The sequence below is a fragment of the Larus michahellis genome, chromosome 7 (assembly GCF_964199755.1).
Source record: "Larus michahellis chromosome 7, bLarMic1.1, whole genome shotgun sequence".
Lineage (NCBI taxonomy): Eukaryota > Metazoa > Chordata > Aves > Charadriiformes > Laridae > Larus > Larus michahellis.
This window is the reverse complement of record NC_133902.1, coordinates 59,350,100-59,374,501: the sequence shown is the minus strand read 5'-3', so window position 1 is coordinate 59,374,501 and position 24,402 is coordinate 59,350,100. Positions and strand designations below refer to the sequence as shown.

Genomic DNA, 24,402 nt, shown 5'->3' with positions numbered 1-24,402 from the left:
ACCGCGGCCGGCCCGCAAAATTTCCATAGATTATTTCGGGAGCATTGTAATGGTAAAGTGGATGGAATTTTGGCCTTCTGCATCCAGAACAGCAGTGCAAATCCAATCTGAAATGCTTAGCAAAGAGAGTTTAATGCCTCAGCTTTGCCTTAGAGGGAGACTAAATGTGCATAAAATTACCAGGCATAATCTCTCTTAACAGGATTATAAATCCTTACAATAGGCAAATCCAGTCAGAGTGCAACTTCTCTTTGTGTAAAGATGTCCTATTTCCCTGGAAATACCTGCTCTGTGGTTTTTTTTCAGCATTTAAAGTCTACGTGCGATGAAGAATGCTCACCCCAGTCAATAGGACCATGGCTCGGAGTTACCAGCCCGATGCGTTCCCACTAAACCCCGGCTCTCTTACAAGGTGAGCGGTGAGCACACACAAACTCCAGTGCCCAGATCACAGAATGGTTTGGGTGGGAAGGGACCTTAAAGCCCAGCCAGTGGCACCCCCTGCCCTGGGCAGGGACACCTCCCACCGGCCCAGGTTGCTCCAAGCCCCGGCCAACCTGGCCTTGAACCCCTCCAGGGATGGGGCAGCCACAGCTTCTCTGGGCAACCTGGGCCAGGGGCTCACCGCCCTCACAGCAAACAATTTCTGCCTCACATCTCATCTCAGTCTCCCCTCTGTCAGTGTAAAACCCTTCCCCCTCGTCCCATGGCTCCCCTCCCTGCTCCAGAGTCCCTCCCCAGCTTTCCTGGAGCCCCTTGAGGGCCTGGAAGGCGCTGGAAGGTCTCCCCGGAGCCTTCTCTTCTCCAGGCTGAACCCCCCCAGCTCTCTCAGCCTGTCCTCCCAGCAGAGGGGCTCCAGATAAAGGGGGTTTCACCCCAAACTGGTCCCTGGAGATGCATCCTCCCACAAGCAGACTTTGGCGCGATCACAGAATCACAGAATGGTAGGGTTGGAAGGGACCTCTGGAGATCATCCCGTCCAACCCCCTGCCAAAGCAGGGTCACCCAGAGCAGGTGGCACAGGAACGCGTCCAGGCGGGTTTGAATGTCTCCAGAGATGGAGACTCCACCACCTCTCTGGGCAGCCTGTGCCAGGGCTCTGCCACCCTCAAGGTAAAGAAGTTCCTCCTCAGGTTGAGATGGAACTTCCCATGGTCAAGTTTGTGCCCGTTACCCCTTGTCCTGTCACTGGCACCACCGAAAAGAGCCTGGCCCCATCCTCCTGACACCCACCCTTTAAGTATTTGTAAGCATTGATAAGATCCCCCCTCAGTCATACTTTTTTCCAGACTAAAAAGACCCACGTCCCTCAGCCTTCCTTCGTAAGAGAGAAGAGACCGACCCCCACCTTGCTAATCGCTTGAGCATTTCTCAAACCTTCCCCGAGTCGCTTTTGTATGGCCTATGTACAACACTAATTAGCTAATGCACACAGAGCCTACGTTAAGCGCGGGTCAGTGCGGGTGTTGCACAGCCGGGGCGCGGAGGCTCAGGCCCGCAGGACGGGGCGTGCTGCACAGGATTGTCCCCGTGCCGGCACCGGACACAGCCCTGGCTGTAAGGAGTCCTCCCTTGCTCTCCAACTCCACAAATCCAGGTAATTTCCCCGCTGTGCAATTATTTCCTCTCCTGCCAGAGCTGACTATCATCACTCCCAGAAGAAAACCCACTGTTCAGCAATGACGTAACACCGGCCCCTGTGTCTACCAACGCTTCATTTCTATTTTTCTCCCTGTGCCCTCAGCACTGGAAGCTGAGTTAATGACCTGCCTGTCACTTGGACAGGGCCAGACCTCCCCCGGTTTCCAAGCCGTTTACTGCCCTCAGCCTTGCTGGGCTCCTGCCCCGCGCACCAGCGCTGGCCCGCCATGGACCAAGGGCAGCAGATGGGGACGGCGGGGGGTGCGACCCTCCGTCTGACTGGCACCACGAAAGCTAAATACCATCTAGAGCCGGGGGCACAACACAAGGCTGGCCCTGGAACCTTCCTTAATTGAACTGCTTTTGTGCCAGATGATTGCCAATGCAAAAATACTGTATTTAAAGGAGATTTCTATTATTGATTACCTAGAAACTCTGTAAGTGTACGCAAAACTACTTACACCGGTACCAAGAGCTGTGTCAGTGCTCGGCTTCCTCCCCTCCTGACAACCGGCCAGGTTCCCACAGGACTCTCGGCAACCCACAGACATTTGGATGGGCCCGTGCCCAGCACCGCATGAAGAAAGCTCCGCTCCCACCTCACTCGGCTCCCACCCTCACGGACCCGCCTGAGGGCAGGAGCGCCGCTGCTTTCAGACCACTAAAACCATCCCCACTCCACTGTCTGCAACAGACACCCTCACCCCCCGCCTCCCCCCCTTCTGCCCCTTTCATCTCTTTCCCTGGAGGAAAACACTCTTTGCCTGAACGGTACAAAATTTCCCCATTTTGCCCAGATTCAGTCTTCAGCAATTGCTGAATGATGCAACTGAACTGCATGCACAGATCCGCACTCTTCGGAAATGTCATCAGCAACTGTTTATGAAAAACAAACAGTGTTTCCCTAATAGCTCACTAACTGGAATTGGAAGCGCTGGGTTTCATGCTGTAAAATGTAATTAACGGATTCTCAAATAACTGAAATGCAGCAGGCAGGACTATTCTCTGTTATGTAAATTTAATGTTAGACAAACAGATCTGCAGAGCTCTCACCGTAAAAACCGCTGAAAACAGTAATATTAGAAAGAGTAAGAGTTCCTACAGGGTTTTTCTGAGCTTTGTGCCTATTAGCTACATTTTGCCTACGTGGAGCCACACTAACAACTACAGTAATGTGTTATGATTAACCCCAATCATCATCCAAACCCACTTTTAATTTTATTTTGGAGATAACGCCTGCTTCTTATTTCTGCAGTTATTAGCAGCAAGCAGGATTCCCATTCCTGTACCTGCACCGTGGACCTCCCAGGAGAGCAGCTGCAGGACCCGAAGGTACCTTAGCACCCCCGGGTGCGCTGCACCCCACCCAGCCCCCAGCCCCATGCCATGACGGGGATGGGGTGGCTCCTGAGGGTCCCCAGCACCACGGTGGCCGGGGATGCTCAGGCCAGGTCCCCCCAGGCTGTGAGCTCCCCAAAGCCACGTAACGTCACCTCGCCCCATGCCCTCCAACCACCCCGTCCCGCTCAAAGGGGTCCAACACTCACAAGGGCAACATCGCTAATGAACAAGACCGCTATTTATACAGCTTGGAGTAAGGTTTTTACACCAGTTTCCAATACTGCTGTACAGCGCCTAGGCAGTAATCATTGTAGCCAACTCTAAGTTTAATCAGCCACAGAACCACGGAATGGTTTGGGTGGGAAGGGACACTAAAGTCCACCCGGTGCCACCCCTGCCCTGGGCAGGGACACCTCCCACCAGCCCAGGTTGCTCCAAGCCCCGTCCAACCTGGCCTTGAACCCCTCCAGGGATGGGCAATAATAAGAAGATAATACAATAATACTTAATAAGAAGATAAATACAATGCACTCCTGATATTTGATCTTGCATTTTTCCTCTCAATAACTACTCTATACCTGAGACAAGATTTTCTGGAACAAATTATATTTTTTTAGTATTTGTAATACTAGCTTGGAGTGTCTTCAGCTTAAAAAAAAAAAAAGAAGGGCAAGTACGGGAATATACCCAGGAATGTGCTCTGCAGAGACTGTAAATGCCCAGCTCAGAAACGCTTTATGTTTTTAATACTGTAGATGTAAGAAGACAAGATGTTTGTAAACTGATCTGAGTGCAGACAAGTCTTCTATTGCCACCGGCAAAATCACAGGAGGAGAAATGAGTTCACTTAAAGACAAAGGATGTTCTGCAAAGTACAAATATTGCGCAAGGCTTTTTCAGTGGAAAAAGAAGATCGGAAGGGTTTGGAAGACCGCTGGCTCTAGCTGGCGCTACCCGTGACCGTTCACCTCACCGGGGACGGACTGCAGTGCCCGGAGCTCACTCTCTTCCTGCTTCCCAGACCTACCCACCTCCCCCGGATCACTGCAGGAGCTTTGGCTTTAAGCTCCACCTCTGCATGGAGCAACCATCCAGGTTTGGCTCCCAGAGAGCCCTCTCAGAACAGAAACGGGCTTTGCACTTAAAATGACACATTTTGGCAAGGTCTCCGCATTTACAAAGTTTACAAAGCCGGAGGTTACTCCGGTGGAAGTTACAGCATTTGCTCTATGTAGAAACAAGAAAAAATCCCGAGGTGCATCAGAACAGCACTGAATAGCCTTTGCTACTCAAACGAAAGAAAATATGAATATAGCCATCGACAGGAGTCCTTGGGGGCTGCTGTACCTTCAGGAACACCCCCCTAAAGCACCACCTGGAAGCCCCTGCAAGCTCCACGGCTCAGGTAGCATTTGCAGCCACAGTTCACATTTGATTTCTGCAAATACATCTGAAAAAATGTGTTTCAACTGATCTAAGGAACCTCCCAGAATGAAGTATCTGTCCTGAACAGCTCTGTCTCCAGGAACAATCTTGTCTTTAGGGATTTCTTCTCAATGTCCCCCTCTAGTTCTCACTTGACCGTTTTGGTCCGAGCAAAGGCACCTTGTGAACCGAAAGCTCCCTGATGTGACTTTTGCTTCTGATCACGGTATGTGTAAAAAAGTTGTAACTACATTTAAAATAAACACCAAGAAATGCCAGTATCTGATGACCACCGACTCCTGTCCTCTCTTCCCGCAGGACGAGGAGAAGGGGCTGGTGCCCAGGAGAACTCCGTCCCCAGCACTGCCCACCTTCAACTACCGCCTTTAAACTGGTAACGCTGGCAAGCTGGAAAGGCTTTTGCTACCTTCGCAAAACCTGCGATTCTTTGGGGAAGAGTTACCATTTCAGGCTACTCTGGGAAACGTGATGCTATCACGGTGTTCGCTGACCCAAGAGAAAACTAGATACGGGAAGAAGAAAAGGAGAACAAGAGGGGACGTCAGACTGGGGTTTAAGAACCAGCAGAAGAAAATAATGGGCAAAAGTGGCGGGGACTGGGGTGCGAAGAGCAGGAATAGCACCCACGTACGGATCTGGGATCAGAACCCCATCCGTCCATGGCGAGGCATCGCCAATTAGCACGAGAGGCACCTACGAATCCCCAGCGGGCTGTTTGCTAAAAATATGACAAACAATCTAACTTTTCTCATAGCTGTCAGTAGGAAAACCCTTTCACAGCTCTACTGCATGACAATTAGCTGTGGGCTTTTAATACCAGAGTCACTGAATTAATTAACCTTTTCCCACTAAATCGAGAGATTCCGACAAAGGCGGATATTTGACTCAAATACCTAACTTAGGAATTTAAGGGTTGCTTTAACTCCCCAGGCGAGCAAACACGCAGCATTTCAGCTCTACGAACTAGAGATTCGGGTACCCCCTGCTGAGAGCGCAGCACCTCCTGCCTTTTCCTCCCCTGGGGCGAACCGGCCCCGCTCAGAGCGCCAGCGAGCTCTTACCAGTAAGCTATCCCGGTCTTTTCCATGCAGACATTTACACGGTAATAAAAATTATACATGAAGAATAAATTGTATATAAAGTATTTAAAAAACCCATATGCGTTATGATTTTACATCTAAAAAGCAAAGGCAGGAATTTACCAACGTTATTACGGAAGGTAAATATTTTGGGTAAAACTTCTATCAATGACATGGATTTTTAATGTAGCAAAAAGCAAAATGTGAGTGCAGCGGTTGTGCTGGGCATACACGCACACAAACATGTGATGTCTGTATTCTACGCCTGTTCTGTTGATTACAAAGAAAGAATATGAATAAAGACATATTCAATCTACGTGAGACTGCAATAACGTTACAGAATGAGGAAAGCGACATGCAATAAAAAAAGAAAAATGAACTCACCAATTTATTTCTAGATTTTTTGGTATGGGTTAGGCTTTTGTTTATTCCCCCCCCCCCCCCCTCGTATTTTGAATATTCAGGTGGCAGCAGCTGCCAAAACCATTCTTAACTTAGCCAAAATATTACGCTTTTCCTCCTTGGCTGCCGAATTTGCGATTGTGTTTCCGACACCGGAGGACTGATGTGCTGCCCCACGTTGGGTAAGCGTTTGGGAACTCCAGCTGGCACCGAGAGCAGCTGATCACTCCTTAAATGTTGTTTCCTACGGGGAGGCTGCTCTACCCGGGTATACCACGTTATAGCACGGCTCGCTCGCTTCGCTGGTTCCCCTCCCATCGGGTAAAAGGGAGAATGAAACCGGGAGCACCATATTCCAACACCCAAGAGACCGAAATGCCTCCATTACGTGGTTGGAAAAGGCATCTAGATGTCTAAAAGCTGACACTTTGGCTTTGAGCCAGCACAATTCCACACCCTCGGAGCCACCTCTTTGCTCTAAAGCGCTTGCCTAAGTGATAATTACGGGGCACGTGGCACTCGGCATGGCTCGCTGACTCCTCCGCCTACACTCTGCTCGCTAACGCCCCTCGCACCAGCAGAACCCCCAAAAAGCCCAGGCAACCACCAGTTAAAAGCTGGGGGGGGGCGAGGGGTGGGGGAGAAGATTGGGGAAAAATAAAAGCGCTTTTTTTTGTTTTAACAATTTTGAGAGCCAATTACATGTCTGAATCGGGATTAAGTACTACTGTTTCAAGATAAGGAAATAGGAGCTGGGCTTTGCGTGTCTTTGTGAACTGAGCGGGCACGGGCGAGAGGGGATAAACGGAGCACCGCGAGCGACACGGCGTGAGGCTCGGCAGCTCGTTAGCGTAATTAACTCTGCCAGTCTTAACGCACACCTCAGCTTTAATGAAATAGCTGCCGTCAGACTTCGCAGCTGAGGGATAATACTTTAGATGATGAGACAGTTCTCTTGACTCAAGACCAGCTTCGCCCTCCCTCTGCTAGTGCTAGGGTCTGCTCCGGCTCCTGGGGACCCTGCTCTTCCTGAGAACAAAATCTAAAAAATCCAGGCCTTCCCTGACTCCAGCCTTTGAAGGACAAACAATGAGAGATTTTTGGCCATTTTGCGGCATAAGCGATTTTGAAAGGCTTTTCTTGGCCCATCCACTGCCTTACCTGGAAGGGTTTCACAAAGCGGGGCCGTGAGTTGGCTCTCCCTTTATCTGCCTGTTGCGCACAATCGGGGCTATGCAGGACTGGAATTCTCTCCACTTCATCATGTCCCTCAGACAGGTTTGAAACCATTACATCCACTTGTGAAAGCTTTTCTTTTTCTTTTTTTTTTTTTTTTTAAACTTTTCGTGAAGACCACAGAAGCTATTAGAGCTGAGCAAATAACCCATTGCAAGTAATTTATTCAATTTGTTCTGTTTCAGCTTCATGTAAAGTTTTTCTAGAGGTTTTTGTTACAGTCCGTGGTTTGAGCAATTAAATGAAAGGCCAGGAACGATCACAGGAATTCAGGACAGACTCTTCGATCATTTTTGACTCAGTGTGCAGAATCATCAATTTTATTTTCTCGGGCAATAAAAGTGTGCATTTTAAGCGCAAATCGTGATAAGCAAATACTCGGGTTCAATGTTCAAAAAATGTGTATTTCAGAAATATGCTCTAATATTTGCCTTAAATTATGAAAAACAGTAACATCTGTAAACACAAGGTCAAGAGGCTATTTGCAGAAAACAAACAGAGGGGGAACTTAAAGAGCGGATGGTATTTTGAATTATTGAATGTTGAAAAGAAGACACAAATGAGTTTTCTCAGCTCTGATAACCACCTTGCAGCATTAAGGATAGGTCAGATTTTGGTCTTCTCTACCCTGAACAGTGTGCCACAACTATCTGACGTGTTCTCTGACACCGCAGCAAAATCCTAGCTATGAAGCATTATTATCTACATAAACCAGTACACAGTAGAGTCAAAAAGCACAGTGCTCTCCATTTACTCTCCTTACCTTACGGGCAAGGTCCTGTCTCCTTTCCTCCTGTCCATCTCTCTCTGGGGAACCGGATACCAGCGAAAGTTAAGTTTCCAGTTAAACCCTCCGTAAGTCATATCTGACCCAGCCATGTATTCAAACGTGTCATCGCTGATCACATCAATGATTGGGCAGACAACGGTTTTCCTGTAAGAAAAAAAAAAAAAAAAAAGAGCTTTTTTAAAACAAAATATGTTTCATAGGATCACAGAATGGTTTGGGCTGGAAGGGACCTTGGAGATCCATCCAGTGCCACCCCCTGCCCTGGGCAGGGACACCTCCCCACTAGACCAGGTTGCTCAAAGCCCGTCCAACCTGGCCTTCATGTCAGTATGCTGAATATTGCACTTATTTCGAGGCTTCTCTGCATAAAACCCCATTTATCACCGCACCGTGAAGGTCTTCTCTACCAGAGACCATGCAAAACTCCCCGTTTCTGCTGTCCCCGGCTTTTTGGATGCACTGACTCCTTGCGGCTCTCCCAGGAGCCGAAAGCTGCCACCACCCAGCCCTGCCCGGGGGTCGTCCGGCTCCTCGGCCAAGTCCTCTCCCAAGGGCAGGGGCGATGCCGCACGCTCCCCCCGCGGCAGCAGCCGTAGCGCCTTGATCAGTTCCTGGCGTGACACACACTTTTCCTCCACGCCTTTCCCAGACTGGCAGGCTCAGGACAGGCACAGCAGAGGGTGGTTTTGCTCCTGGCTGCGGGGCTCGAGCAGTGCGGGTTTTATCACGTGTGCAGGTCTCCTGGAGCACCTGCTGGGCACTTCAGAAGCGAGATGAAACCCCAGCTCCCAGGTGCGCACTTCGGCAGGCTGGGGCTGCTCCTCCAGCGAGCACAGCAAGGACCTCGGCTCCTCCAACACTGCCGGGGGGACAGGGCACTTCTCGGGTCTCGCTCGCAGGGACTATGTGCACTCATGCACAAAAAAGGGGAAAATTGTATTGTCTACTGAAAAAAGAAAAGAAAAAAAAAAAAAAAGAGAGTGACCGAGAGAGAGACCAAGAGAAAAAAAAGAGAGGGAAAGAAGGACGGGGGGAAAAGGAGGAAGGAAAGGGGGGAAAAGGAGGAAGGAAAGGGGGGAAAAGGAGGAAGGAAAGGGGGGAAAAGGAGGAAGGAAAGGGGGGAAAAGGAGGAAGGAAAGGGGGGAAAAGGAGGAAGGAAAGGGGGGAAAAGGAGGAAGGAAAGGGGGAAAGTTCAAATTTCACAGAATCCTAGAACGGTTTGGGTTGGAAGGGACCATCAAGAGCATTGGAGGTCACGGACGAAAGGCGCAGCTGGCAAAAAGAAGGGAGAAAGGTGGCCATCAGGGTGGGAGCCACCCAGACCTTGTGATGGTAAATGGTGCAAGCTGCTGTCGTTACTATTCTTACAGGCAGCAACGGAAATCCTGATGTAGGAATCAAAAGCCTATTTAGAAAAAAGCTTATTTAGAATTTTGACACAAATATTAGAGAAACTGTCTCTTCCTGATAAATTTTAAAAACATTAAATCTTCGTTTTGAGACCAATGACTTGTCGTCACGTCTATTTTTCAGCAGCACAGCGAAACCGAGGAGCAGTCCCCGGCAGGAGGGGGGTGCGCTGCCCGGGGAGGCCGGAGAGCCCCCCTTACCTGTCCTCCTTTATCCTGGCCAGCAGCGGCTCCAGCCAGCCCAGGGTGCACTCGCAGTGCGCGTCCAGGAAGGTGATCACCTGCCCTTTGGAGGCTGCTGCCCCCCGCAGCCGCGCGCGGATCAGCCCCGACCGCTGCTCCATCCGGATGATCTTTATGGACACTTCCAGATTTTTCACATAATTCTCTAATGAGGCCTTCAAAAACTCTGCCAAAAGTAATTGAAAACACACAAAAAAAATTAAAATAAATTAAAAAAAAAAAAACCACACACAAAAAAAAACCAAACCAAGAAGAAAAACACTATTTTTAGTGAGGCTCAGCAACTTCCGAGGACTCCAGATATAACCATGAAGTCGATGCCTCACGCTCAGCCCGTCAAGAACTGCCACGCAGGAACGCTGCCCCGGCACGGGAAATGCATTTTGCCATATTTAGGGGTTTTCTGAGCCATGGAGGTTGGCACCGGCGCTCTCTGCAGTGCAGCCGTGCAGAACGCGGCCCGCACACACACGCACAGGTCTGCCAGCGCATCTCGTCAAAATATCACTGGAATTGTAAATGAGTCGGCATCAGTTGCCTTGAAATAAACAAGCAACCAGCGGCGAGAGCAAAATGAGTACGCTTTTGCTCATTTGTCTGTGGTTAAATACAAATACCGCTGCTTGCTGAACCTCACCATTTGAGCCCTTTAGGAATCCAAAACTTTGCTTTTACAAAAAATTGTAGCTACTCAGGGTAAAGTCTTCCTCCACCTTCTGGCACATAGAAATATTAAGCTGACTTGTTTTCTGAAGCAGAGAAATCCAGGAGAGTAATTAGAGTTACGTTGATGCTACATGGGGCAGAAATCAAGGCCGGCATAGCTCGCACCCTCTGCCCCTTGCACGCTGGCAGCGGTGTGTTGTATTTGCCGTTACATACATTTGGCTGCTCCAGGAAAATCTATCATTTCCGTTGACTCCATCTATAGAATGTAATGTGATTTCTTTTCCAGGTAGTATCAGTTTCCCACAGAACGGGATTCCTTTTCCAGGGAATATCAGTTTCACATGCAGACAGTTTTCTGTCTGTTTTTTTTAACCCTAGGTTAAAAAAAAAAATTAAAAAAAAAAAAAAAAAGGAGAACAGCCAAGACCAAAAGAAACGAACCACAAATACAAGAAGTACAAGGAAATTGGCTCAGTCTGGACCTTCAGGAAAATCTAAAACGCAGAACAGGCAGGTTTTGAGACACAGCGAGAGAGACAGAGATGTGAAAAAGGACTGGCTTTTACAGAAATAGCAAATTTGAGTGCAAAAAAAGGCAAAAAATCCCTCATGAAATTCTGGATAGGAGCACTGCACATATGACGTACAGCCTGATAACCAGCCTTTGCCTCTTCGTCCATCCCCTCTGCCCATCCATGCTCCATCCCACGGGGACGCTGGGGGAGAGGCGCGGGTCGGTTCGGCACCGAGGGAAAGGAGCTGCACCGGGATCCTCCAAATCCGGCATTAAACCAGCCCGCGGAAGGGGACCGCTGTGTCCCCACACCCACCTCTCTCGCTGGCGTCGTCCACCAGGATGATTTCGGAGAGCAGGCGGTGCGGCGAGCGGTTTATCACGCTGTAGACGGTCCGAAGCAGCGTGCTCCAGGCTTCGTTGTGAAACACGATGACTACGCTTGTGTTGGGCAGTTCATCGGGGTAGACTTTTGTCTTGCACCTGCCAAAGAATACGGGGAAAAAAAACAGAAGGAAGGGAGGGTTAATCCTCAAGAAAATCCTAAAGAGCTCTACCAACAGGACAGCCGGGAAAAGGGGCTTCAAGTCTGTTGAGGCTTGATACATTTCAAACCAGTTATGGATCTCTCCAAGCTCCCAAACCAGAAGCCCAAAGGCAGAGGGAATGTCAAATTCTGTTTTTCTTCCTAAGAAGACACGGCAGAGCATCCAGAGGAACGTGCACCGCCGCATTCACAGCTCCCTCCGACTCCATCTCTCCTCACTCCCACTCGGTACATCCAGGAATCGGCACCCAGCGTCCTCAGCCTCAACACCTCCCCTCACCGCCCCCAGAAAACCCAATTAATATAGTGTATCGAGCAGGTACAGTTAGGTCAAATTAAGTCCTTCCCTGTGACAAATCCCAATTTCTATGGTTTGAAGTACACATCCCTCTAAGATCTTCCCATCTTTGGTGGTCTCTCCAAAAGAAGAAGAAAAAAAAAAAGTCACTATTTTGCAGGACGCTCTATATACCCATTCAATGGAAGAACGAGAGGTCAATAATTTCACCTGGTTTTGGAAAACGTAGGAAATTATGGCAAAGTGAGCACCAGATCGCAAACATTGCTGATGACGTGGAAGCGAATCAAAGCTATTTGCTTATTACAAAAGACAACCCAAAATTCTGCGTATTTGTTCCAAATCTTGGACACCCTTCAAAAATACAAGCACGCCTACATCAACCTGCCAACGCAGGTCAAGTCACATCACCTACACACACCTCCTACGGATTCTTAACCACTGTGTGACTTAAACTAATTTGCACCTTTTTTTGCTATTTTGCTATTATGTGATTTTCTGCGACCCTGGCCCAGGACAGCCCTTCCAGAAGGGATGAGTGAGCGCTTACTTTCCTCAGCAATGGCACACACGCACGTGAATTAAACTGTACGTGAAGTGAGAAGAAATTATGTATAGCTTTTTAGCTCATCTTCTTCGTAACACCACAAACTTTAATCTTCACTGAAAAAAAATAATCTTAAATTATTGAGTTATTCATTAGCATTTACATACCCTGTATTCTCCGACTGGGCCACAGGCTCAGCATATCATTTTTGCCTGCGTTATTTGAAAAACCAACCAGTCCTTGTTCAGGAGTAGCCTCCTCCTTACGGAAAACTTCTCTATCAAGGGCCAGGACAACGAAGAATAAGGTCCCTGAGGAAAAGTCAGCATGTCCATACAGTTTCTCTCTTAAACATCATCTACCATAAAAGGAACTCTCTTTAACCTTTTCTTCTGCCTCGCTGACATTTAAAGAAAAATAGATAAAACAACGTCGTCACCACAGCTCTTAAAGTACAAGGTGAGAAGACAATACAGAGTATCATTGATTCCTATGGCACGGGTAAAAGGTTCATGGTGTACATATATATATATATACACACAACGACCTATGTATATGTACACACATCTGTATGTAACATGTGGATATACACACACACAGATAAATATTTATATAAAACTCATTGGTAACTAGATCTGACAGCAGAAAGTCTGATGCTAATAGTGAATGTGTGTATATATATATATTAAAATATATACACGCATACACCAGTCTTGACATCAAATTGATGAGGACCACTGAATTTTGCTGGTAGCCATCCCAACTTGACAACTTCTCTAATTAATGACACAACTGTTCATCCATTATGATTTAAATTCAGAGTTCAGGCAAACAAATAAAAGCCCTTTACTGACCGTCACCCACGACGACACCCTGTGTTTACCCAGCGGTGTCTAAAGGAGGGTGAGCCCAGCAGGACATTATGTCCAAAAAGGGACGTTTTGAATTTGTTTGTTTCCAAGGCGCATTAGAAGTTTTCCCCACACACGTAATTGCCCTTGGAAGGCATCTCGTGCCAACCCTGGCACCTGAAAGTCAGACACCAAAGAGTGAAAACCAGACGGGCCGTAGCGCAAAGCTCGGTGCTCTTTACGTTCGGAGTCGTCTCCCAGAGCTTAACATCATACTTCAAAGTCTATCCAAAGCTAGACTAAATTCTGCTTGTCCCATATTTCACAACAGCCATTTTAATTACATTTCAAACAGATGTAATTTCGGAAATTAAAAAAGAAGTACTACACAAGATTACATTTCAAAATAGTCAGAAATGCATATCAGTAGTGAAACGAGACAAGACGAAAAGGGTATTTCCTCGTTTGCAGTGTAACACCGATTTTGTAGTGCAAATGGGACATTAAGGAACAGAATGTTTATCATCACAGAGCATGTGCCAGGATCTTCAGTATTTTAACTACGGTTCTTATTATTCTCCAAGGTGTCTTAAGGTCCCCAGAGGAGCTAAGGGCCAGGAGAGCTGAGGACACCCACGAAGAGGTGCCTGCCCTATGTACTGCAGCAGGCCAGTCGAAATGCCCAGAAATCTGATTGGAAAAATCTACAAGCACCATCCTTACTATATATCCTTCTCCAAAACTTTGACAATGACCCTGCATCAGATACAATTCCATAAAGCAAGGAATCCTTCTCTTCTTATTACATTTGCCTCAAACCACACCAAAAGGCTCTGCTGCGCCTCCCTCCCTAGTCTCACAGCCAGTCACACGCTGGGATTATCCTCTCTGGAGGAGGATTATCAATTTCCAAATCAGTTCATTCTGAGGTCTGCTACCTATAGTTCCCCAGGTACCGCTGCCCAGAACCATCGCTCCCACGGTGAAAACATTCATCGCTTCAATTAAACAAAAAACGTCCTTAACTTGTTGATGTTACACACCCAAGACCAGAGAGCTGCCGCTTTATTTCCCCGATGAGGCACAGGGCTCCATTTACACCCCCCCGACACGCTATTTCAGCATTTCCCAGCAAACGGCAACGGCTCCTCTCCACGGGGAACCGGCCACGTCCAGCTCGGCAGCTGAAGACGATGGAGATGAAGTAAGGAGGCAGGCAGGAGGTACAGAGCGCAAGGCTGAGACCGCTCTGGAGGGGAAGGTTATGCTTTTACCAACATGCCTCTGTTCTCCTGCGGAAGCGAGACATTGATTAGTTTTCACTAAACTCACTCAAAGCAATTTTCATGAGTATTTGATTCACTTCAAAGGTTAAACAACAAAGATCGGTAATAATACAACCATACAGTGGGTGTATAATCACCATTCTTGCTCTCAAAGTAATTCCCATTGCCATTTACAAGATGGGTGATGGAAAACAATCACAATCCGTACAAACGTGACTAATTTGTACCCTGCCCCCCCACCTGCGTATGGCCACGCTCCAAACCCGAGGCTCATTACACATCTTCACAGACTGATTCACCTCAGATGCCCCCAGGCCCTCCTCTTGGCCAGTTTTTCTGCGTTCAGTGACCAAACGCAGCACACAGATGGCCGGGGAGGTGGTAGAGATGGTGCAAGAGCAGCAGGAGAAGGGGACAGCTGGGAGAGACCTGGCGTACCAAAACCTCCCCTTGCCAGCCACGGGGAGCTGTCGTGTGCCAACGGCAGCGAGCTCACCCTCCTCTGCCTTCCCTCCACGGCAGCAACAAATTCATGGCTTTCTGCTGTAGGTGAGCCCTTGCACCCCCTTAGAGAATCACAGAATGGTTAGAGATGGAAGGAAACCTTGAAGACCATGGTCTAGATCTTCATGATCTAGAACTAGATGATCTTTAAGGTTCCTTCCAACCTAAACCATTCTATGATTCTATCATCCAGTGGCACCCCCTGCCCTGGGCAGGGACACCTCCCACCAGCCCAGGTTGCTCCAAGCCCCATCCAACCTGGCCTTGAACCCCTCCAGGGATGGGGCAGCCACAGCTTCTCTGGGCAACCTGGGCCAGGGGCTCACCGCCCTCACAGCAAACAATTTCTGCCTCACATCTCATCTCAATCTCCCCTCTTGCAGTGTAAAACCCTTCCCCCTCGTCCCATGGCTCCCCTCCCTGCTCCAGAGTCCCTCCCCAGCTTTCCTGGAGCCCCTTTAGGGACTGGAAGGGTATGTCCATGGGTACCTACCCAGGGACCATCTTCTGGGCTGAGCATCCTGGTGGCGTGCATCCTGCAAGAGGGGTAACGCCTCAGGGGTTTGGGCTCTGTAGCGTCCCATGTCCCTCCTCAGGAAAGGCTCAGTCGCTGCCGATCGCCATCCTGCCCTCGCAGCACAGCTCTGATGGTGTTTCAGCCCCAAAGAGACGCCCCCCCCAACACGCCGCTCACTTGAAAGAGTTTGTGAGTGCAGGAGAGACAAGAACCTGTCACGTCCCTCTACGGAAATGATGACGGTGACACATGCTGCATTTTTTCTAATTCAAAAACACACCACGTGCTGAAGAAGTGATAAATAAGTCATCTGCTACTCACACGCTATCAAAGACAAGGACTCCCTCACCGCCACACCTGCGCTGTTTACAATGCACACTGATTGTTCGGCATACACCGGCACTGGAAACACTTCCCCCAGAAACACTGGTTTTTCTCATGCAGTCATCAGATGTTACTTTATGAATACACATGAAGTAAAATACAGCTGTTTAAATGTGAGAAAAACACATTTTCTAAGATCAATAACATGGAAACAGAGTGAGACTCTACCTATTTACCATCCTTCCCGTTGGCTGTGCCCAAATTACACGAGCGTGAAGGGCTGCACCGCCATTTTATCCCTTCCAGAACTGCTGAAGTGCTCAGGGAGGCAACTCAAGGCAAAATATCAGGCGTGAAAGCGAAGTATTTGGAGGGAAAAAACGAGACTATAACTGTTATATACAATTTATAACGTAGTATTTCATATATGGTGCATTTGGGAACATATAGAACTGCATTAAATATTTGTAGTTATATGACTTGAGGGATTTTCATGCTTATTTAGCCATGACCTTTTACTGCTTTGCTTTAGCGAAAATACAGAAGATTAACGCCCATAAAGAAAAGGCTCTGTGTGACCAGACTTACTGCACACCCCGGCGCAGACAGGGCACTGGAATCCAGTCAGCGGCAGGACTGGTGGCACCTTTGCCAAGGAGCAGTCACTAATGCGCCTGCAAAGGCTGAAGGATGTGCCTTCGGGCTTCACTCCCACAGGCGGCGGGCAAAATCCCCAAAATCTTAGCTAAATCTTAGCAAGATCTTTGCTGAAGTGGTTTGGAAACCCCCAGTGCCTCACAGGAAGGCAAATGCAGCCCTGGCGTAACTCCAGCCCCCGGACCTGCCAGAGCACCCCACAGACCTCCCCAAAGCCAGGCCTTTGGCCAGCACGTTTACAGAAAACTACATTCAGGGAATGCTTCAATGCTGTAAACTGTCCCTTCGGAACTGTTAATTGTGCCCCGCGCAGATCACCACTGCTCATTTTGGCATTTCGTTTTGCTTTCTAAAAATCACGCATTGGAGTATAAGTTAACTACCCCCAGCAAGCAATAATCTATTTCTAGAGTAAGGGATAACTCTCATACTACAAGAATCCTATTGCCCGAAATAAGCTCCTCCTATCTAGTTTAAATAAAAGTAGTAAATTACTTGGGGAAATTGAAAGCACAAAAATGACATACACAGTATAGTATTATGAAGAGAAGAAAAGACAGTTTGAGTGTTTGAATTCCTTGCCAGAATGGCATTAATTTAAGCTGGACCCATCATGCCTCCCCTTTGCCCGAGCCACGTGCAGGGCTCGGCTCCACGTCTCCATGTCCAGCAGCTCCATGGAGAACGACCACCCTCAGCCCAGAGACATAATGCCTCGTCCTGCTGCAGCATTTCAACGCACGCAGCTTTAAACGCCAATAAACTCACTTAAATTGCACCAGTTCATATTTAGACTGAAATTTATGCAAATGAAAGGTGAAGAGAAAATAATTGACCAGGAATTTATTTCACTTAGAGGAAAGCAGAACTGTGCCGGAACTGCATCTACATTGTCCTACTGCATTTCACCCTATCAAAACACTCCAGAGCTAACCAATTTTTATAGCTGGCAGATGACGGATGTGAAAACACCTTATGAAAATCGTTCTTTGGTGTTTCATTACAGAGTATAAATAGCTTGGCAGTTTGTAGGAGCAAAGACCCTTCACGCACGCCTTCAGCTATCGCTGTTCATAAAGCTTTGGGTATGGCCTTGAATAACAACTCCTCCTTGGGCATTTTCAACCCCAAACTGCATTTTCATATTTTAGAGGTTACTTCAGCAGACTTTTACTAAATACTCAAAGTTCTTTTTATGTTTGATGAAGAACAGAACAACACAGCACCATATTATTAAAAGCAAACAACATAACGTAGAGGGGACCTTTTCTTTTTCAGAGGACTATATTAGAGGCCCCTTTGTACTTTCTCCACTTTTTCCAATAAAAATCAAAGATCTGTAATGGAAATTATAGATCAGATAAGGCTTTCTTGGATGTTTTTTTTATCATTAATGTTGTTCCATTTCCAGTGCCACTTTTTATTAGATCATTGCTGGATCTCCCTTGGAATTTGCCAAGATAACCTCAAACTTCCTCTACTTGGTTTAATCATTAAGGACATTTTAGTAAAAACAAGAAAGGGTTATTAAGCATTGGAACAGGCTGCCCAGGGAAGTGGTTGCGTCGTCATCCCTGGAGGTATTGAAAGCCGGGCAGACGCGGTGCTTACAGATACGGTTTAGTGATGGGTTTTGTCAGTTCGGTTGATGGTTGGACTCGATGATCTGCAAGGTCCTTTCCAACCCAGGCGATTCTCTGATTCTCAAGAAACTACGATTAGTTTGCTTCTTGCTGCTGAATATAATTTTGCAGGCTCTTCTCCCTTCTCAGCTGAATGGAGACGAGTTCCCACGTTTCCCTTTCAGGAGCGTACAAAAGCTGAACTTTGTTGCTCTCTACAACTGGTTGGGCCAAGAGCAGCGATCGCAGTAACCACCTGCTTCTGAGCCTTGACTCGCCAGGCAAAGGGGACGGCTCTACACGAAGGAAGCAATTTCATGCTTGAACAGCTTTGCACTATTAAATCAGAAAATTGAGTTACAGCCACTTCCCGGGGTGGACGCTGCTGCCAGCGAGGGTCGGGCTCAGCCAGGTACCCAGGGGAACCGTCCTGGGATGAGCTGCTGAAGGAAAAGCAGAACTGATACAAAATCCAGCTACCTGGAATATGCATCCTTTCTGTTTAAATACTACATATTTTCTCAAAGTGCATACCACGTGAGGACCTAATGGTTTAACCTATCAGTTACATTATTTAGGGTATTTACGGGAAAACTAGGAATGTGCTTATCCTTGCAACGCAGATAACCTTGACATAGTTCAAAAATGTGAAACAGCCAAGTGTTTTTAAAAAACAAGTAACCCATGCAAATCAAAATCTTCACCATCCTCATTTTCAAAGGGCTGGGGGAAAAGCCGCATCCCAGCCATCCTTGCAGACTCCCTGGGAGAAGATACGACGGGAAGGAGGTGAGGTGCCATCAGGGCTGGCTTCCAAGGCAGCCTGCAGAGTCATTACTAGAAAAAAAATACGCAAACAATACCTGCCGAATAACACCGAGGTTATCCTTTCTGCTATAGGAACTGTTTAAGCATTTACCAGTACTCAGTCACTTGAAGCCGTAAAGAAAGAAAATAAAAATATCTTCTCTAGATCAATTTTTCTATAAATAAAATCATTCTTTATACTTCGCAGAGTGATATTTTGGGGGCCTCTCTAGTAAGGAGAGGAACTGCTGTGCTGCCAGGAACTGAAATTTGTTTTCAATTATTTTAACACTAATTTAGGAGCTGACTTTTTCCGTTTTACAATCATACCTCCCCATATTAACTGCCTTGCTCCAAAACTGACTGCAGTCCACATGAAACAGCACGTCAAGAAGAAGCAGGTTTATCTTCCTGGAAATCAAACTCTTTGCAAGTTCTCTGAACAAAGGACATCTTCAAAGACCCGCGTGTATCCATGTCTACAAATAAATGCCAGTACTAAGCACAAAGAACTAACTAGGTCAACAGCCAAAACCACTTACACAACCTCCAGACCGCAATCCCCTCTCCCTGGCAGCGTTCCTGCTCCTTTGGTACACCTCCAGATGTAGAGAGGCTTAATCCATTTTCAGATTAGCAGGAGTAAGCCACTTCCCTTTAAGTGAGTTGTACAAATATAAACCTCTGCTGAGTGATCACGTCTTCCCCCCTCCCAGGCGGGCGCTCTGCTGAAGGTGTCTGAATCGCAAATCATCCCTCTGCATCCGTGGCTGTCCTGTCACACACAGCCGGCTTCACTTGGCACGCACGCGTAGGTGGATAATATCCTTACCTCTGCACTGCTCACTCCTAGTGAAGACCACACATAGCTAACCGCCAAGCTGATAAATTCATTTGAAGGAGAGCATTTTTCGCTGAAGAGTAACAGTGTAAAGCAGAGCAAACTGCTGGTCTGTCTTGAACGTGGCTCCTGGGAGCGATCCAACGTCCACCTGCAAAGACACGCTCCAACAGCTCTCCAGCGCTGGGCAGAGACCCCGGCTCTCCTTGCATTGATTGCCCTCTATCAAAGCTGTGACAGCAGCAAATTTCTAATTCTAGGAGCAACCCTGCGTGTAAGAATCTCCTGGCAGTTGCTACTGCTTTGGCACTATGGGGAAACTGAGAGTTCAACAATTAGGAAGAAGTTAATCAGACAGCAAGCTAGTCGAGAAAGGGCTTTAAGCACGTCTTGAGTTACAGCGGCACCTCGTTAGGCTTCCAACAACGGTCACAGTGCAAGTAATGAATAAAGAACCTGGTAAATTACTTTATTGTGGTTTATTATAGTTGCCTTTAGAAACACCAGCTACCAAATGGTTAGAAAAGATATTCTAAGTGGAATTTCTCCAAATATACCAAGACGGTCCTCAGCGAGGACACATTTTGCCAATTCCAACTTCGGTCTATCTGGAAATGTGACCAATAAAAGATCTCCTCTCCTGAGCTTCGCTAAGCTCATTTGAACACTGGAGACGGGCCCTGCCTCTGCTCCAGCTCCGTGGGAGCAGGGACGGGCACTGCAGAGCTACAACGGCACCGAAAGCACTAACGGAACCACAGCCCAACTTTCATGGGAGAAACAGCAGCAATGGGGAAATAGCGACAATTTTTAATTGTTCCTTTTGTTACATGAAAGTACAGAAGAAAGACTCACAAAACCAGTTGAGAAGCCATCTGTTGACTCATGAAAGTATTTTTCTCATTGCTGGAGAATTACTTTTCTTTTTTAAATCTTAACAGTCTTTAGCTAATTTATACATTGGGAATCGGCTTTGATCTTACACAGACTACCTGTATATACCTTCTCTCCCTACTGGCAGTCACCCTGGGAGATTTCTTCCCCCCAGACAAGGTGAAATAATTTCTTAACTATCATTTCAAAGTAATTTCTAGCCAAAACTAATTACTGATTTCTCCCTGAGCTTACTTGTTCACAAGTGGTTTATAGATTCTCTATGCATAACTGTATATACACAGTAAAATCTTAAAAAATAAATTAGCTTTTAATTATACGAAGCTGTAAGCAGATAAACCTGGCAACAAAGGAACTCTTACGTACTTTATCCACCACGACTTAGAGCTGGAAAAAGCCCTAATACAACACTTCCTGGTGCAAGACAAATGGATTAGATGTGAACATCACAAAATAAAACAACTTACCCTCCCTTATCAGGGCTAAACTGCACGAAGAATGAATAGCGGTCCCACCAAAAATATCTAATCAAAGCTTCCTGCCCTGTTACACGGAGTTCAAGGCACTAAAGGATTTTCACAGGTGTTCCACAAAGGAAATTTTCTCAGGCAGCGATTGCCACTTCTACACAACTTCTCCCAGAGGCTATTCCCCACCCTGGGAGCACCTGCCGAGGTTTTCGCTTTGAAGAAGCCAAGACAAGACTACGGCACGAGGTTAAACCGCGATTACTGTTTAGAAAATCCTGAGTTTGTTTCTCATCAGAAATGCATGCTCACAAGCACATACACACACAGACCCAACAGCTAACTTCAACCTGTATTTCAATAAGAAAATCCAATTATAATGGTTTAGCAATTTTGTAGAATAGCACTTGCAACCCTACTCATCCAGAAAAGATTAAAGATGGATTTCTTAGAATCACAGAATTGCTGAGGTTGGAAGGGACCTTTAAGATCATCAAGTCCAACCATTAACCTACCCTGACAAAAGCCACTTCTAAACCATGTCCCTAAGTACCACATCTACCCTTTTTTTAAACACCTCCAGGGATGGTGAATCCACCACCTCCCTGGGCAGCTTATTCTTCCCTGGCCGGAGAAAATACTTCAGAATAAAAGTAAACATTTCTATGTTGAATTAAATTGGGTTTAGGGTTTAATCAATAGCTACTCCAAATTAGACCTGACACTGATTAAAATCTTCAAGTTGGCCAACAGGACTCAGGCAATCGAGGGACATTCTTTGGCAGACAACACTACACGTAACAGGAAGCATGAGCTGGAATTCCAGTACCAGCACAGGAGCCGCGATGGGACGGGGCGCAGCCACACTCTTTGGTTACAGCACACGGGAGGTGGATTTTGCCGTCTCCTGAGAAGAGGACTCCTCCCTGCAGGAGTGAGAGCAAACTCTCGTTGGCCTCGTGGAGGTTGGGACGTCGCATCGGGTGTACTCACAAACAGCCCTCTTCAGGAGGAGGACGAGGTGAGAGATACCTCACAAAACTGTAAAGGGAATTTCTCACGAGCCAGCAACAACCCAGCCTTCCCCATCTTCCTGCAACCCATAAAAGGAAACTTTTTTTTTTTATTATTTTTTAGAAATCTAACATCTTTCTTTATGGAAAAAGTCTCCCCTGTCTTACAAGCACAAGTACTGTGGTTGCAGTGTAAACCCAGAATTAGCTCACAGTCATCAAACACTTAATCAGAAACACAGAGTCATAAAAGCTTTCAGGAGCTCTTTCGTGTGCTAACGTGAAAAAAATTAGGATTCCCTCAGATATTTCTTTTTCCCTCTAAAATATGTGTTTCTTATTTAGACTCTCATGATGTTCACCCCCCCCACCCCCTCACCCCCCCTCCGTTCACCACAGCACTGCCTTCATCGTTTGGAGGCACAACAGCAGCAGCGATCCCAAACTGGGAGAGCCCTGGTGCTCTCTGCCACCGCGGGACACGAGTACCGAGCTGTGAAGGAGAGAGAAAAGGACCAACGAGCATCTTTGATCCCTACTCCAAGTTGTAGACTGTAGATCGACTCCCAGAAGGACACACAGAGCGCTACGTAGACAGCAGCAGCCTTGGCAAAGGACGAGAAGCCTGCACGCCCACAGGGAGAGGACAGGGTGAAATTGCCCACAGGCAGAAGAAGTGCAGCAGGGATTGAAGAGGGAAAAGGAACGAGGAAGCCCAGAATAAGAACAGAATGGGAATGGATTAACTGTGTGTATATTTATATTATTTATATAAAAATATATATATATTATATGCATACACCCCACAAGAATGAAAAAGCTCCCGTGTCAGTGTGTACTCCTTCCCTTTCACGGCCCTCTTCCCAATGACTTCACCAATAAAGGTACTGTAGCGTAACCAAAGAACGAATTTCTAGAACGAGAAATGGCCACAAGATTCTGCTTTTTCTTGGGCCGTTTGTTTCTTATCAGAAAACTTACATCTCTTTGTAGACATACACTTGCGGCATGGACATAATATTACAATGCAAAAATCTAAATAACTCCCATAGGGATATAAAGGCAGAGGGAAATCCCACCAGGAGATGAGACTCTGCCTTCAGGGTTAAACCACAGTTGGAAATCACACAACCTTCTAAACACAGGAGTAACGGCTAAGCTGAGGCTTTATTTTCATTGAAAACAGGGTGTGGGAAGCCAGCCACGTTGCCTTCCGCTTTAAGCCTACAGCTGCCACCAGCGGGAGCAGGAAGAGGACATCACTGAGAAAAAGGCGTTCAGCCGCTTTTCCAACATCCCCATCTCCAACCAGCCCAGGAGGGAAAGTCGCTGCACCTGCCAGGGACATGCCAGGCCCGGCAGAGCGGAGGAGCCCTGCTCAGGACCGCCGCCAGCGGCTGTGACCCCCGAGGGCACGGCAATCCTTAACGGCTTGAGCGGGCAGCCAGATCGGAGACTTAATGGCACGGCATACGCTCCGAGAAACGCGACCACCCCACCTACACGCAGCGAAACGTCGACGTGTGATAGACAACCATAAAAAGGTCGAGTCACGCCAAGAGTTGATTAGTCCTGTATAAATGTCCCTCCGTCCCAGTAATCCCCCAGTCTCATTACAGAAACGGAGAAGGGCTCGGCCGTTTCCCAGCGCCGGATCTGCAAGTAACTGGGTGGAACAGGAGCTCCAGCAGGGTGATGCCATCCCCGAGCGCTGCCGGCGGCAGAGGCAGCCCGTCTTCCTCCCCCTCCCTCCCACAATTAGTCAACCCTACCCCAGCGATCTTCCAGCAAAGTTTCATCCCTCTGGCCTCAAGTTTTCCCTGCATTTAGTGCAGCTGCTTCACAGCCAATACACTGATTTAATACATTTACACCTTGATAACATTGATCTTTTCATCAGCTCACAACTACTCGTAACACAGCAGCATCCACAGCGACACGGGTTATTACAAATTTCCCACTAGACAGCATGCCCAGCAAGAACATTGTTTTATTTTCTGCTATCTTATTCATCTAACTTTGCCACAGAAAATGTCCTGGCCTCTGAAAGAAAAGCTTGCATTTATAATGTGAAAGGCAGAGAGTTAGACAGCCAGTGCAAATCGGATGCCTCTGTCCCTCCTGTCAATAAAAATATGTCTTCCTGTCATACATTAAATATATTAACCATAAAATCATATTCTTCCTTAAGAGCAAAGCATTATAAATTGGCTTTCAGAAAAATTTAATACTCCCTGAAGAATACGTACAGAAAGCATCTGTCTGAAGAGGAAAATGAGAAGAGAAAATTATTTTTTTCTAAATCCTGTAATGCTTTCTGTCCTTTCAGCAAATAATAGCAAACTTCTTTCCATCAAGGAAATGCAGCTGGACAGATTTCTCTCAGTATTAAATAGCTCGTCTCCCTCAGACTGAGCAGAGCTATTCCTTAAGTTGAACATTTTACCTGTATTTCCA

The 24,402-nt window shown here is 47.1% G+C and overlaps 1 protein-coding gene across 2 annotated transcripts in view; it reads right to left on the bottom strand.

Moving 5' to 3' along the window:
• The window catches only part of GALNT13 (polypeptide N-acetylgalactosaminyltransferase 13), a 130,837-nt gene that overhangs the window by 55,825 nt on the left and 50,610 nt on the right, over positions 1–24,402 (bottom strand). For both annotated transcript variants that reach the window (XM_074594246.1, XM_074594245.1), the window contains exons 5-7: positions 11,087–11,253; positions 9,546–9,753; positions 7,909–8,079 (exon numbers count right to left, since the gene is read on the bottom strand). In XM_074594246.1, the coding sequence (XP_074450347.1) occupies positions 7,909–8,079; positions 9,546–9,753; positions 11,087–11,253 (546 nt within the window). The remainder of the gene's footprint in view (positions 1–7,908; positions 8,080–9,545; positions 9,754–11,086; positions 11,254–24,402) is intronic.